The sequence below is a fragment of the Centroberyx affinis genome, unplaced genomic scaffold, assembly GCF_046629955.1.
Source record: "Centroberyx affinis isolate AG114_WGS23_722 - 3 ecotype Tasmania unplaced genomic scaffold, CSIRO-AGI_Caff_v1 ptg000559l_1, whole genome shotgun sequence".
NCBI lineage: Eukaryota > Metazoa > Chordata > Actinopteri > Beryciformes > Berycidae > Centroberyx > Centroberyx affinis.
The window spans coordinates 33,555-48,478 of NW_027279202.1; the positions used below are offsets into that span (position 1 = coordinate 33,555).

The 14,924-nt window shown below is 42.5% G+C and overlaps 1 protein-coding gene across 1 annotated transcript; it reads left to right on the top strand.

The window, feature by feature from the left end:
* The first annotated feature begins 235 nt into the window (after window positions 1-235).
* blvrb (biliverdin reductase B) lies at window positions 236-8,307 on the top strand. Its single transcript, XM_071518234.1, has 5 exons — window positions 236-424; window positions 2,378-2,539; window positions 4,624-4,713; window positions 5,489-5,620; window positions 7,689-8,307. The coding sequence occupies exons 1-5, from the start codon at window positions 238-240 to the stop codon at window positions 7,841-7,843; spliced, it is 726 nt and encodes a 241-aa protein (XP_071374335.1). The 5' UTR covers window positions 236-237; the 3' UTR covers window positions 7,844-8,307.
* Window positions 8,308-14,924: the final 6,617 nt, after the last annotated feature.

A 14,924-nucleotide genomic window follows, 5' to 3' on the forward strand; every position in this document is an offset into this window, starting at 1 on the left:
TTAGAAATCAACAGACTGGACTGGACTGGGAGTGATGTGATGAGATGTGAACCAGCGGGCTGCCATTCAGAAATAACAGTCCTCAGAATGTTTCTGGCCAATCAGAACTGAGTATTCCACCGAGCCGTTATAGCAGCGCGGCTCCTTTAACTCCCTGGCGGGAGGAGCCTGACGTCCCCCGGAAGTGCCGCTCTTCTTCTTACGTAAAAAGGGGCGTCTCTTCAAATGTCAAATCTGATGAGAGCGAAAGTAAGTTTCGGACTCGCTACAGTTTTTAACCGGCAGTGTACGAAGTTGTTGCTTAATCCAAAAGTTCACCTACTGAAAAGAATAGTGAAAATGTCGGACTCCATTAAAAACGTCGCGATATTTGGAGCCACGGGAATGACCGGGCAGGTGACCCTCCAGCAAGCCGTGACTGCAGGTAAGATAGCCTACAGAATAGAATAGAATAGAATAGACAGCAACCTATACACAGAATTTGATGATCGATGAGCGCCCACACAGAAAACTGGTATGGATGTACGAGAAATAGAATCGAACTGAACAGATAGAGTAAAGTAGAATAGACTAGCGGTACACCCAGGGGTCCTTGATGGGGCTCCAGGAGGTCCCCAGCAAAATGAGGAATAGTTTGAGTTCATTTCAGTTACTTCATTTACTTGAAGTTAGTCCAATGAGAAAATAGCCTACGTAAATGTATGACAGTGACGTGAAACTGAATTGGGAACCCCTGAAATAGAATAGAACATAATAGAATGGAATAGCATAAAACAGAATAAAAACCCAGGATCTGAGCTCCTACATGTAAACCTGGCTTGGATGTTACAGGAATAGAATAGAACTTTACCAATACACAGGATCTGATGATCCATGGTGAGCGTCCACCGAGAAAACTGGGTTAGAGTACAGTAGAATAGAATAGAACAGAATAGAAGCTCATCACAGCAGATTAGCCTACAATACACCAAAATACAAAAGAGGAGACAAAATAGAGCAGACCAGAAGGTGTAGGCTATAATGACAAGAGCTGAACATGATACATTTATAATAAAATTAAAACAAAGTTTAGGTCTCTCTGTCAAGTTGTCCAAACGTTTGCTGCAACGTATGTTATTGTATGATTATGGAGCTTTGTTCAAGACGATCAGATGTTTTAATCAATAAAAGTATAATTAATAATTTCAGATTTTGAAAATTTTCTTAGTCCTGTGTAAACTTCAACCAAACAGCGGTTGAGGATTACAAGTGGAAGTGGTCTGATCCACATTGCAAAATCATTTCCTCAGACGACCTCTGCATATCAGGCTCAGGGGTTTGTGGTTTGGTTATTCAGAAAACAATTTCAGAAGTTCCAGATTTCCACAAATTCCAGTTCCTCCTATTATTTGATTGATCTAATTGATAGATTCTCATAGAGGCAAGGCAAGGTGTATTTTAAATGGTGCACTTTAAACTGTAAAGTGTCAAAGTCCTCGCTCACAACCAGTTTAACTTGGTGCTGATCCATCAAAAAAACGTCAGATGGAAATGAGGCACTGTGTTCTATAAGAAACCAGTGAGTGTAGACACACTGATGAAGGCTTGTAGCCCGATACATGTGTGTTGTTTGTTCCCCTGCTGCTGCTTTTGGAAATAAATGCATTCATATTAAGTTTTGATATGCTTGACCCACAAATCACTTATGCAAATGCAGTGTGTCATTTGATTTGATATTTGATTTGCCAGCATTTTCATTTCCTCGCTCTCTTTTCCCCACGAGACCAAAGAATTGTCGAGTCATGTTAGACGTTACCGGTCAGCTGTGCTGAGTCACAGCGGGCCGGGCCTCAGATAGCTGATAGCAGAGAGCTGCTCACTATCTCCCCAGTGCAGAAAGGGCGGCTTCACTTAGATTTCACCTTCTTGACGGAGTTACAGGAGCTTCTAGCTTCTAAGGTGCATCTGAAGTTAGAAATGCAGCTCTTTTAACAGTGAATTAGACTGCAACTGAAAGGGGCATAAATGAAAAGGGAATAATATAAAAAAAATATCAAATTTGCACACTTTCAAGCTATTTATATGCCAGTATAAGTGCCCACCTTGGATTCAAACTGACACATTCACACCTGTTCTCTGGGGATTGTTGAAAGGCATTCTGGGAAACGTTGGAAATCACTAACTGAAGTAGAAGTAGATGAGGCAGGTTGAAGGAAAGTGGGTTCACTAAAAAAAGTAAATTATAACTCTCCATCACAAAATAACTCCTGGAATGCATTCAACATCACAGACTGATGATACAAAACAGTGTGAGAGTATCTGAGGACGGTCTATGATGTTAGTAGATGTTGCGTCTCTTCTCCTGTTGATCTCTCCCTCTTCTTGTCTCTCCCTGCAGGTTACAGCGTCACGGTGCTGGTGCGGGACCCCGCCAGGCTGCCGGCCGACCACAAGGCGTCCAGGGTGGTGGTGGGAGACGTGCTGAATAAAGAGGACGTGAAGAAGACCATGGAGGGCCAGGACGCCGTCATCATCGTGCTGGGCACCAGGAGCGACCTCAGTAAGGCTAACACACACTGACAAGTCAACATAAAGTAAACAACAAGTAAACATGAAGAGAGAGTGTGATGTAGATGCAGAAACACACACATGTCTCTCTTTCTGTCTGTCTGCCACTCTCTCCTATCCCAAACCAGACACATACAGATGTGTCGAACAATTGTACATTAGTTTTGGGCAATGCATCTTGTGTTACTTTAGAAATAGATAGATAGATAGATAGATAGATAGATAGATAGATAGATAGATAGATAGATAGATAGATAGATAGATAGATAGAGCACCAAGACACTTAAGGCACCAAACATAGAAGGAACAAAGCACAAATCCAAATACATAAGAAAAACTGGAATAATAAAGAATAAATACAGAACACATAGGGCCTACTTTCTATTTTAAGAGTGCGCACACACACACGCACACACACAGGCACACACACACACACACACACACACACACACACACTGTACTCTTCTTTGCTGCTGCAAGGTTTTGATAAAGTTCGTCTTATGTTACACAACTGACCATGTTCACCTTACACAGGAAGGCTTGCAGTTTGTAACAGTGTGGTTCTGTGTAATCTCCACTAGAGGTCGCCACAGACTTTAACAATACTTAACCCTGTTTGACTGTGAACACTGGAAAGGCTAATAGATTTTGGGGGCGAAGAGAAGGCCAACAAGCGAAGTCGATTGAATGGGATAAATAGACCATGGTTTGTACAGAGTGGGTTGAGGAAAAGTCATGGAGGAACGTTTTAAAAGGAGCGATATTTAAATGTTTAAATTCAAAACAGACATTGACTGCAGCTTGGCCTTTCTAGTGATTTTTCACTGTTGAACATTTCTCTATTTATCATGTACATTTCCATAAGGAGTTCAGGATCAGTCAGTCAGGATTTTTCTCCAGTTCTCAATATCAGTATTTGCAAATGGGCAAATGACTTCTTGCTGAGCAAATGAATCATTCTCTTTTTTTTTTTTGCAGATACAGCATTTTAGAAGTAAAACATAGGCTAGGTTTTCAAAATGAAATAAAAATTATAAACTGTTAATAAAAGGTGGTGCTGACTGTATGGCCCACAGAGAGGCCAGCTCTGGTGCTTCACCAGTTATGAATTCCTATAGAGGTGAGGTACTGTCTGTAGGTGCACAGAAAGGACGCTTTAACACAGTGATGAACGAGAAATCTGACTAAAGATGGACACACACCACAAGATTCTGGACAGATTCAGCCCTACTTAGACCATCCTGCATAGAAGAAGACAGATGGATACTGGATCTGTGTTGATGTTCCTCATCCTAGTTTTTCTCAGAATGGAAGCTTTCTTGGAATAAAATCTAGAAAAATTGGTAGTTTTTAAGCCCTAACTTCAGTCTGTATTTTAACCAGAGTCACTGAGAACCTGAGGAGCCTCATTATATAGATAGATAGATTGGATTAGATAGATTCGATTTTATTTCGAACATGTTAAAAAAGTAAAAAAATATAAGTGAGAAAAACAAAACAAAAATAACCAATAAAATTAACAGCAAACATACAGCAAACTCTCAGTAAACATAAATAAATATTTCATGTCCGAAAAGGAGTAGGAAGAAGTGAATACTTATCAAGTCCTACACCCTATTTTTATATTTTATCTTTAACTTAATGTTAGACACAAATATTCCAACTTTCCGCCCCAGTGTTCACAATACACAACTCGATCAAATCAATCAAATCAAACAAAAATAAAACATTCAAAACAAAACAAGAACAAAACAATCAGAATAAAACAAACAAAACAACACAAATCACAACAACCTACACATCCTGTCTTGCTATGCCAGTTCCCCTCTCCGATCATCCATCCCATAGCCATTCAATATGTTATTTTTAAACATTCGTTTGAACTTATATAGACATTTATGGATCAGTTTTGTGTTGGCAAATTATCAAAATGTAAAATATTGAATTGCTGTATGACATGGCAATGGTGAAATCTAATTGGCTTTCCGTCCAGAATTTTGTTACACGATTGTATATCTATCATCTTAATGCTTACCTCCATCAGCACCAGCTCTGCTCCTGTCCTGTCTGTCTCAGGTCCGACCACCATGATGTCCGAAGGCACCAAGAACATCCTGGACGCCATGAAGACTCGTGGGATCCGCAAGGTCGTCGGCTGCATGTCAGGTACGGCTCATCATAAAAAATATTGATGGTATTCAGCCTGTGTTATGTAGCAGATCTGGGTAAAATAGTTAGAAGTAGTACCTAGTTTTTTTTAGCCTAGTAGGTTCCAAATGGAGGGGGATTTGAGTGGGATTTGCCACATTAGACACTTCATTGAATATCAGTAAGTTTAGACAATCAAGAGAAAAGTATTTTAAAGTCAGATAAATCTACTTTTCTGTCGCTAGAGACTTGCCCTGATGTGGTAAGCCCCACCCATCCGGTAATCCAAGCAGATTAAAACAAAAAGTATGAATTATTTGCGTATACATTTACATTTCACTTGCAGCTACTTGCAGTTTTTGCCTCGGTGCTTTTGTTTAATCTCTTGGACCTCTGACTATCGGCTGCTTGTGCGTCTTAAAATAAACACACAGGTAATTTAACTGACAAGCATCTGTCCAGAGGAGAGAACAGGAAGAAAAGTCAATTTAAACAACATGCATTCCTCTACTTCCCTCTGCCCCTTTCTCTTTTTTCACCCCTCCTCCTTTCCTCCTCATATGGCTTTTCCTCTCCTCTTTCCTCTCCTCCATCTTGTCACTCCCTCCTTCTCTCCTCAACCCTTCCTTTCTCATTTCCCTCGCTTCCCTTTCTTCCCACTCCCTCGATTTCATCCTTTATTTCTCCCCCCTCTCTCCTCTCCAATATTCCCACTCCTGTACTCCAATGTTTGTTTTTCTCCTCTCTTCTCCTGCTCTCCACTCCACTTCTCTTCCTCTTCTCCCCTTCCCAGCCTTCCTGCTGTGGGACCGGTCCAAAGTCCCGCCCCGCCTGCTCGCTGTGACGGAGGACCACGACAGGATGTACTCGGTGCTGAAGGAGTGCGGTCTGGACTACGTGGCGGTCATGCCTCCTCACATCGCTGGTCAGTAGCAGGTCCAGCTGGAGACTTTCATTCCAGCATGAGATATCCTCCATTTGACACCATTTCTTTGAAAATGACTTGATGTAAAAGTGCACTGGTTATCGGCCGAACTGAGGCCTTTGCTTACAAAACAGGAAATCAAATCAACCATATTTATGAATAATGGATTTCAGGTTGCAGTTATTTATTTATCCTTTATTTAACCAGGCGAGTCCCACTGAGATCAAAATCTATTTTTCAAGGGAGCCCTGGGGCAAGTCAAAAGCAGCAGCCAATACACAACAATGACAAAGAGCAACAAGACGAAGACACAACTATAAATAACATAATAACATAAGTACAACAACTGCATCACATTATGCAATATCCATTTAGCGTGACCCATTGTAGTAAAATGACTCCCGCTTAGAGACAGACACAGAGCAGGAGAAAGACACAGAATAGAAGGGGAGAACTAGGGATGAGGATTATTGAAACATGTGCAACTTTCAGACTTAACTGATTGGAGCAGACCTTTTAAGTCACCTATGGGAATAAGAGCATCTAACTTGGCATCCTTCTGAAGGAGGTTCCAGCACCAAGGGGCAAAGTAACTGAATGCCATTTTTCTGAACTCAGTGGATGGGCGTGGTACAGTAAAAAGCAATGAGTCATTAGAACGCAGATTGTACTTCCTAAAATTCCAGTTTAAGAGACTGCAGAGGTAACCAGGGAGTCTACCAATAATAAAGCAGAGCTGCAATAGAGAAGAGAGTCCCATCACGACTAATTGAGATGTCGTAGATTCACGCTATTTGCCCAAATTAAATTCTGGTGTCGGGTTTGGACACTTCTCCACCCAGAGGAAATGATGAATCAAAACTTCAGAGTGAAATCCAATCTGTCTCCTGAACAGCATCAGAGAAAGCCGGACTCAGCCAGTGTTAGCGCTTCTCCTCTCTCGTCTCTTAGGTTTCCTTTTGGTATAAAGCGTCACAGAGCGGCTTTACCGGTTGGTAAGCGTTACTGATGTCATGTTCTGGGTATTTAACTCACAATTTTGTCAAACAGTTACCTCTGGCTGCTGTTTGGAGCTGCCAAGATGCAAAGTTGCCTAGAGCAGCTTTAAAGTCCTTTTTTCTTTAGGCTTGATGTCTTAACTGGCTGGTGTACTCTTCCCTTTTTGATGGTGTTTTAAATGAAAACCTTCACATCTAAACTCCTAATCTGTCTAGCTCTAAACATTAGAGAACATGTAGAAATAGATGCAACATATTTTAAATGTTGTGTTTTACTATTTCTTACTTAACTGTCTTCATGTGAGAATTGTCTGTGGTACGTCTTTGTCTGACTGTGTGTGAACCACAGATAGCAGGATAGCAATGACCTCTAGTGTTAGGCCTAGCTGCTGTGGAACCTTAAAAAAAGAGTAAAATCACATCTCTCTCTCTCTCTCTCGCTCTCGCTCTCTCTCTCTCTCATCTCTCTCTTTCTCCCTCTCTCTCCATCTCTCTCTCTCTCTCTCATCTCTCTCTCTCCCCCCTCTCTCTCTCCTCCTCTCCCTCTCTCTCCCCCTCTCTCTCTCCCTCTCTCTCCATCTCACCCCCTCTCCCTCTCTCTTTCTCTCTCTCTCTCTCTCTCTCTCTCCATCTCTCTGTCTCTCCCTCTCTCTCTCTCCATCTCCCTCTCTCCCCATCTCTCTCCCTCTCTCTCTCCTCCCTCTCTCTCTCCCCCTCTCTTTCCCTCTCTCTCCATCTCTCTCTCTCCCTTCTCTCTCTCCATCTCTCTCCATCTCTCTCCATCTCTCTCTCCCCCCTCTCCATCTCTCTCTTTCTCCCTCCCTCTCTCTCTCCCCCCTCCCTCTTTCTCCATCTCTCTCTCTTTCTCCCTCTCTCTCCATCTCTCTCTTTCTCCCTCCCTCTCTCTCCATCTCTCTCTTTCTCCCTCCCTCTCTCTCTCACCCCCCTCCATCTCTCTCTCTTTCTCCCTCCCTCTCTCTCTCCCTCTCTCTCCCCCCCTCCCAACCTCTCTCCCCCCCCCCCCCTCTCTCTCCATCTCTCTCTCTCTCTCCCCCTCTCTCTCTCTCCAGACGACCTCCCTCTGACGGAGCGCTACATGGTGACGGAGAACATGCTGAAGGGAAGGGCCATCTCCAAACACGACCTGGGACATTTCTTCGTCAAGTGCCTGTCCACCTCGGAGTGGGACGGCAAGACAGTGGGGGTGTCTGGACAGTACAGCTGATCCAGACCGCCAGGCCTTTACACCTCCGTTTGACTCCCTGCTGTCTCATCGCTCTGACCAAAACACACGGGAGAGAAGAGTTTCATTTAGAGACGAATGAAGGAAAGAAGTCTGTTTAGATTCAAACTGCTTGCTTGCTTGTTCAGATAAACCAGTAATGTCTGATTGCTGTTTTCACCCTTTATGATCATTACTGAGCCTATAGTGTTATTTTTTTGTTTTTGTACCGATTTCAAATTTAACATAAGCTACACTAAGACAAATTTAATACAAGTGCCAAACTTTTATTGCTGTTTACATTTCTTCTCCTCAATTCTTTCTTTTTTGCAAATACAAACAGGACAATTTGACGTTGACAGTCTTTGTCTGTGGAAGTTTCCTCATGTGATGCTTTCTGTTGCCGCTCCAATACATGCCCAGTCATTTTTATAGCTTTTGAAATAAAAGAGTTTATTGTACAAGAATCTTTGGTACAAGACTGAAGTGTCATGTGAACCCGCATAGCTGTAGGCCGTGGTGTGGCTGAGCACTCTGGAATGAGATAATAATACTAATAATAATACAATGATGATAATAATAATGATGGTGATAATACTACTACTACTACTAAAAATAATAATAATGATAGTAATAACAATAAACTTTATTTGTATTACACAAAGTGATTTACAGAACAAATAGTATAAATAAATAGATAAGTAAATCTATCATAAATATAGTAAAAGAGTAGATAAAAAAGGAAACAAAGACATTAAGAATAAAAAATGGAAATGAGACAGACAAGATTACAACAGGGACATAAAACAACATTATTAGATGCAGGTTTACAAACAATATCAATTCAATTCAAATGAGCTTTAAAAAAATAATTGAACAATAGAAAATTGCAATTATTTAATCACACACAAAGCAAAATAGAACACAATATATAGCATGTCTTTACCATAGACTTCTTATGGACTCATTGTCTTGTTCACTCACTAAATTCATCATCATGAATTTCTCAAATCATAGGAAACTCACTCTCATTCCATTCAAGCAAGTTCCTTGTGGGTTTAGCCCGGTGGGTCCCAAAGTGGGGTCAGGGGACCATCAGGGGTCTTGGAAAGGGTTCCACGGGGTCCGCAGCAAAATTAGGAATAGCCGAATTCCCAATGAGAGAGAGTTTAAGGATGAGTGGTTTGATTAAAGGTTTCATTCTGCACACTGTGTCTGTCACCACACATAGGCTACAGTACAGACAGTTATATAATTCTGTACCAACTCATATGTAACAATAAAAGAGGGGGGTCTGTGGTCTACAGTAGATCTATTTTTGGGGTTCTTGGTGTGAAAATGTTTGAAGAACAGCTGGTTTAGTCAGTTTAGTCCAAATCTCCACTGCAGTTCCTTCATCATGTGGATCAGTATCTCTCATGACAGCCAGTCAGCCCGCTGAGTGGCATGTTCAGTTGTGCAACTCCCTCTGACAAAGCTGCGTCAAGCTATCCAGAGACAGGCAAGGATGACACCGGAAAAGGGTAATGTTGGCTTCAAAATAAAAGCAGGAAATTTGTCACCTTTTGATAACTTTTTGTATCAAGTTTTGTCAAACACCCGTACACTATAATTCATCAGCACTGAAGTGGTAGGAAAAGAAAATATTAACAAGATAGTACAAGGACATAAGCTTAGCTAACGTGATCCCAAGTTACATTCGACATATTGATTACATGTCACACATTGCTCAGTGCATCACTTTAAACACAATTCCAGTGGTTTTCCCCTAGACTGTAAACAAAAAAAGATGTCCCCACTTCTTAATAAATGCTTGTTTTTTACATCTGTGATTAGCAAATTTGTCCCTTTTAAAAAAAACAATAATAGGCTATAATTATATATTGAGGTGTGTGCACAACAACAAACCCACTGAGCAAAAGACGTGATTTCAACGTCGCGTCTATGCTTTAGCTCTCATATAGCCCAGGATCATTACGGCTATGTATAGACCTATTTTAGACCAAGCAGTAAATACATTATTACAATGAATAAACATCTGTAAATACCAAAAGTATGCACCAGAGAAGTCCTGTAGACTAGCCTACAAGATAATTATCTGAGCACAAGAAGTAAATGTGTTTTAAACGTCTAATCAACGTAAAATTGCTCAATGGGTCATTTATATTTGAAACGTGCAAAGCATTTGGATTTCATGAAAAGTTTATTGCATGGTTAAAAATAATGTATCAACATCCAAATGCAAGAATTAGAGTAAACGGGACACTTTCTGAAGTATTTAAACTAACAGGAGGGACAAGACAACTTTGTCACCACAGATATTTGCGATATGTATGGAGTAGGGTTTGGTGTTATTGCATTGCAAATAAAAGTTCTGGGTCATAGAGAGTTGAGTGATAGAGACTCATGTATATATGGAATGTGGCTTATTTACTTTCTAAACCCAAGCAGAATGGTGACAGTGGGTTTTTGTGTTTAAAAACCCTATGCTGAAACTATCATGAAGCCTTTTGTAAACATGATAAATAATCTGGTAGTTATTACATAGTAAACATGAAAACGGTCCAATTTGACCAAAACATCACAGAAAAGTTGAAGGCACAGCTGATATTCAGGAATCATTTTATTTAAAGAAATAAAGCTCTGAAGTGAAGAAGTATAATAAAAAATCAGAATCATCATATCACCTTGATGTTAAGGTGGGAGTATATTCACTGAGAATGTTCACTAGGTTTACAATCTTGTGAACAATTACACAAATATACAATAATAAAATATTACAAGATTAAAACACAATGTACTGATATATCACCAGCAATCAGCAGAATCAGCAAATCAGGCTTATTCTGCATGTTGGTCAAAAAAAGTCATCTATCAAAATTCACAAAACAGCCATCCAACTGGTGATATGGTGATATGCCACAGCCAAGCACTATATGGAGGCAAATCACGGCTCCTCATCCTGTGAGGTTTCTCAGTTGGTCAGAGAGAGATGTTTGGGATACAACAATACAATACAATAATAAAACAGTCCAATGTGTGTGTGAGTCTGTCTATGTCCTCTTGCGCCTGAAGAGGCCACAGAGCCAAGAGACCCACTTTTTCTTCTTCTTCTTCTCTTTCAGCTCTGTTGTCACTGGAGAAACCTGTCGAGTAAAACAAAATGTCAGATCTTATTTGTACCTGGACAGTCTGTTGCGCTGTTCTTCTCTGAAACTATGAAAAGCCAAAACTGATGTTTCCTTTTGCATTGTTTCTGAGCATCATGTTCATGCCATAGCAGTAGGAAATGGCCTGTGTTTCAGGAAAGTTACAGTTTACACAGTACCATGGTTAAGGAGTTTTAGCTTTGCAGTAAAACTGCACTGAATGTAGGAAATATTAGGGACATCTTCCTGATATTGAGTTGCAGCCCCACAATCCACATGTCAGTTTGTGCTTGCTATAGATTTAATGAGGGAAATCAATAAGGGATAATGGCTTTTACCTGGATTCACCTCATCAGCGTACTTCATGAAAAGAGCAAGTGTCCCTAATATTTTGTCCATTCAGTGTATGCCTTAGGTTTAACACTAACCATGTGCTGCAGACTGTGACTTTGAAAACATGTTGCTTTGAATGGCGGCTCACCTCCAGCTCTGTGCCCCAGAACTCCTCCCTGCTCTCCTTGCGCTCCTTCTGCAGACGCAGCTCCAGCAGGGTCTGGGCTCTCTCTGTCTCCTCCTTCTCTCGCCGGACGGGGATGTTGACGCTGAACGGGGTTTCATCTCCGCTCTTGGTGCCTTCAGCGAAGCTCACAGAGGGCTTGAGGTGGTTGAGGATCTCTGTGGCTATGAAGCTGCAGGCCAGCAAGGCGAACTGGGGATCCTCCATCAGCCCTTGATCGCTCAGCCAGACGTTAGGAATGGCCTGACACAGAACGACTTTTAGGGGCCAGGACAGATCCAGGCTCAGTTTGATCTGCGAGAGGAGAAAGTGGGTGAGTTTATACACTGAATTTATACACTGAATGTACAAAATATTGGGGACATCTTCCTGATATTGAGTTGCGTTATGTCAGTGAAGTGAGTTTGAAATGAATTCATGTTCCTTTTAAAATGTGATGTGGTTTGTTTTAACCCCAAATGAAATCAAAACAAACCTCCTGCTCGGGGTCGGTGAGGCGTTCGAGGTTTCGGAGGAAGACTCTGTTGCGTTGGTACTTGGCCGCATCCTTCTGCAGCAGGAAGTGGATGTGCTGCACCATCTCCTCCTCAAAGGTGCGGTTCTGCGGCCGGTACAGAGTCTCATCTCTGCCTCGGAAAAGTTCCACCAGGATGCATCTGATGGTAGACTCCTGCACCACAGCTATTTCCTGTGTTAGAACATAAGATTTTGGTTGGCTCACTTGAACCCAGTGCAGATGGAGTTTAGGTAGTCAGGGGTTTGTATTCTTTGACCTGGACTAATATAAATTTGCTGGTACTGTTGGCATGTGAGGAGCCAGTAGAAACAGGCCTGTAATTTAAGGGTTCAAGTTTGGGGTCCCAACCTATAGTTTCACAAACACTTTCTGACACACTGTTTTATTTAGCTGAAGTAAACCTACTGTAGTCAGAAGTGGTTGGACGGGAGCAGAGTCACCAGCCCGTGGTTGGGGAGGAGAAGACTGGAGAGCTCTGAAGCCGTACACAACCCCCTGGCCTCCTCTCCTTCCTGCAGTTCCCGGGACACTGAGCAAAGACCGACTGTCTAGCCCGTCAGTAACAGGCTTGGTCTCTGCAAACAGTTCTGTCTCCGGGAACTGCTTCGTGAAGGCAGCCAGGCTGCAGTCGAGGGCCAGAGGGTTCTTGGCTAGCGAGCTGGTCGGCGTCTTCACCTCCTCGTAGTCGTCACCAACAAAGAAAGTGCCGTCCACCCACACCACATCCCTGTTGGAAGAGCGGGGCTTGGTGACTCTGCTCCGGTATTCCAGGACGTCCTGGTCAGTGATCCTGCACAGAGCGTTCTGGAAGACCTTGGTGCGCCGGATCCAAGTTCCATACTGCTGGAACATTTTCTCCCGCAGAGACTCAGGGAGAAGCTGAGAGAACAGCCTGGTCTCCATCTCATCTCCCTCCCTGGGTGCTAAGAGCAGAAAAGAAGGATCAGTCAGGCAGTGTCATAACACTGGGAGCAGAGAACAAGGAGGGGTGAAGCAGCGTCATAGTGGAGAGTATTTCTAAAGTTTAAAAAAATCATGGGACCGGCCAGACCTCCATTCCTCCCCACAACATGAATCTGGTTGTGTCCAGAACACCTATCGCATGAAGTGCAAGGTATTGTGGGATGTATAGCAATAAATGACCATAGCTTCTTGCATTTGATCACCTTGGTTCGAAGCACCTGACAGCTCGGCCTGCCCGCCTGGCTGGTACATAGTCAGGACGGCCTCGATGATGACACGCGGGATTGAGCAGAGGAGAGCAGGGTCTCTCATCGCCAGCAGTTTCTTCACCTACATCAACAGACCAGGCATTTTTGTGAGAGGCAGTCCAGAAAGATTTGGACCAAGGACAATTTTTAGGAGTATTTTGTCAAGATAGGGCGTTAGGGGTTCAACTCCCACTGGGACAATCCATTCAGAAAATGCATGTGCTCACACTATTGCATGAAAAACATATCCAACAAATGGGATGCGATTGTCACTGATATGCAGTTGTACCTGAATAGATGATCCAAAGCTCTTCATGAGGCGGCTCTGGAGCAACACGGCGGCTCTCCTGGTGTTACACCATGGAGGAGGGAGACCGGTATCCACGGCAACGCCTGGAACTCTCCGCAGGGTCTCCAGAGTCACAGCACTCATCTGGACAAGGAGAGGAGAGGTGATCACAACGAAGAAGAGAAGAGAAGAACTGAGTTAGATAGTAGTAGTTGTAGTAAGGGTAGTAGTAGTAGCAATAGCAGCAGCAGTATTAGTAGTAGTAGTAATAATAGTACTATTAGTAGTACACCTACATGGAGGCACAAGGCCAGAAGTTGCTGCTGATCCAGCCGTCTGGTACCAAAGCCGTTCAGTGGGTGGAGCTTCAGCATCAGCTGGATGAGCAGATCCTCCACTAGCTCACTGCTGACAGTGAGTGTAGCAGGGAGAGGGAGGCAGTCTGCTGCCGACAGACTCTGTCAAATCACAAGCTGGTAAGTGTTTGCATTTACTTCATCAGCTTTTATGTTAGAACTAACTGACTTCAGAATCTTTTCAACTTTTCTCCTCAGCTTGCATTTCTCTGATTTCTTTTCATAGCTTTCCACCCTCTTCTCTGTCTTAGATCATCATTCTAAGATCACAGGAATAGTTTGATAGCCATTGTCAGGACACCATGGCTCTGACCTTTGAACTCTCACTATTGGTTGCTTGTTGGTGATGTAGGAATTTAAGTTTATGTTACTGTTGCAAATACTAAGTCTTGAAAATGTCTAAAAATGTAAATGTTTATTTGACTGCAAACATAGTGCTTCCACTGCAAAACTGTCACTCTGAAAACAATTCTGAATCATTTTTGTCATCATACTTGACAGTTTTATGTTATTCATGTCATGCATTTTAAAATGTGTCATCTGAACAAAATTGAAATAGAATACAATAAAAACATAAACGAATCTAGACAGGATTAAGATTAATTTGAAAGTATGTTTAACTCGTCTCACTCACCAGTCTGTCCTGGTTAGGTGACAGCTGATCTGGGACCAGCTGGGCTATGTTCAGAGCCACCAGGTGAGCAACATACTGCTGGAGGATGGGTGAAGAGACCAACAGAGCTTTCTCCAGCACGGCTCTGGGCCCTAAAACCTCCTCCAAGCTGCCCAGGACGCACTTGGCCACCTGCAAATATACACCTTAGATATAATATGATGGCAACATATAGGCCTACTGCTGATCTTACACTGCAATGCATTTTATTTTTGTCATTCAATGTATTTTGACATAATATTTTCAACACATTAAAGGGGATTCCTCCTGCACTTGCAGCATTTGAACATGCCGGCAGTACAGTAGTCACCTGGTAGTGCGCAGTGGGCTGGAGCAGACAGTTGGCCTCCTGCTTCTCCTCCGTCACCTGGA

Excerpts from the sequence above, each read along its gene's own strand:
- blvrb (XM_071518234.1), top strand. The coding sequence starts at position 238 with ATGAGAGCGAAAGTAAGTTTCGGACTCGCTACAGTTTTTAACCGGCAG. Across the intron at positions 425-2,377 it reads CCAGCAAGCCGTGACTGCAG|GTTACAGCGTCACGGTGCTG; the intron begins GTAAGATAGCCT and ends CTCTCCCTGCAG. Across the intron at positions 5,621-7,688 it reads CATGCCTCCTCACATCGCTG|ACGACCTCCCTCTGACGGAG; the intron begins GTCAGTAGCAGG and ends CTCTCTCTCCAG.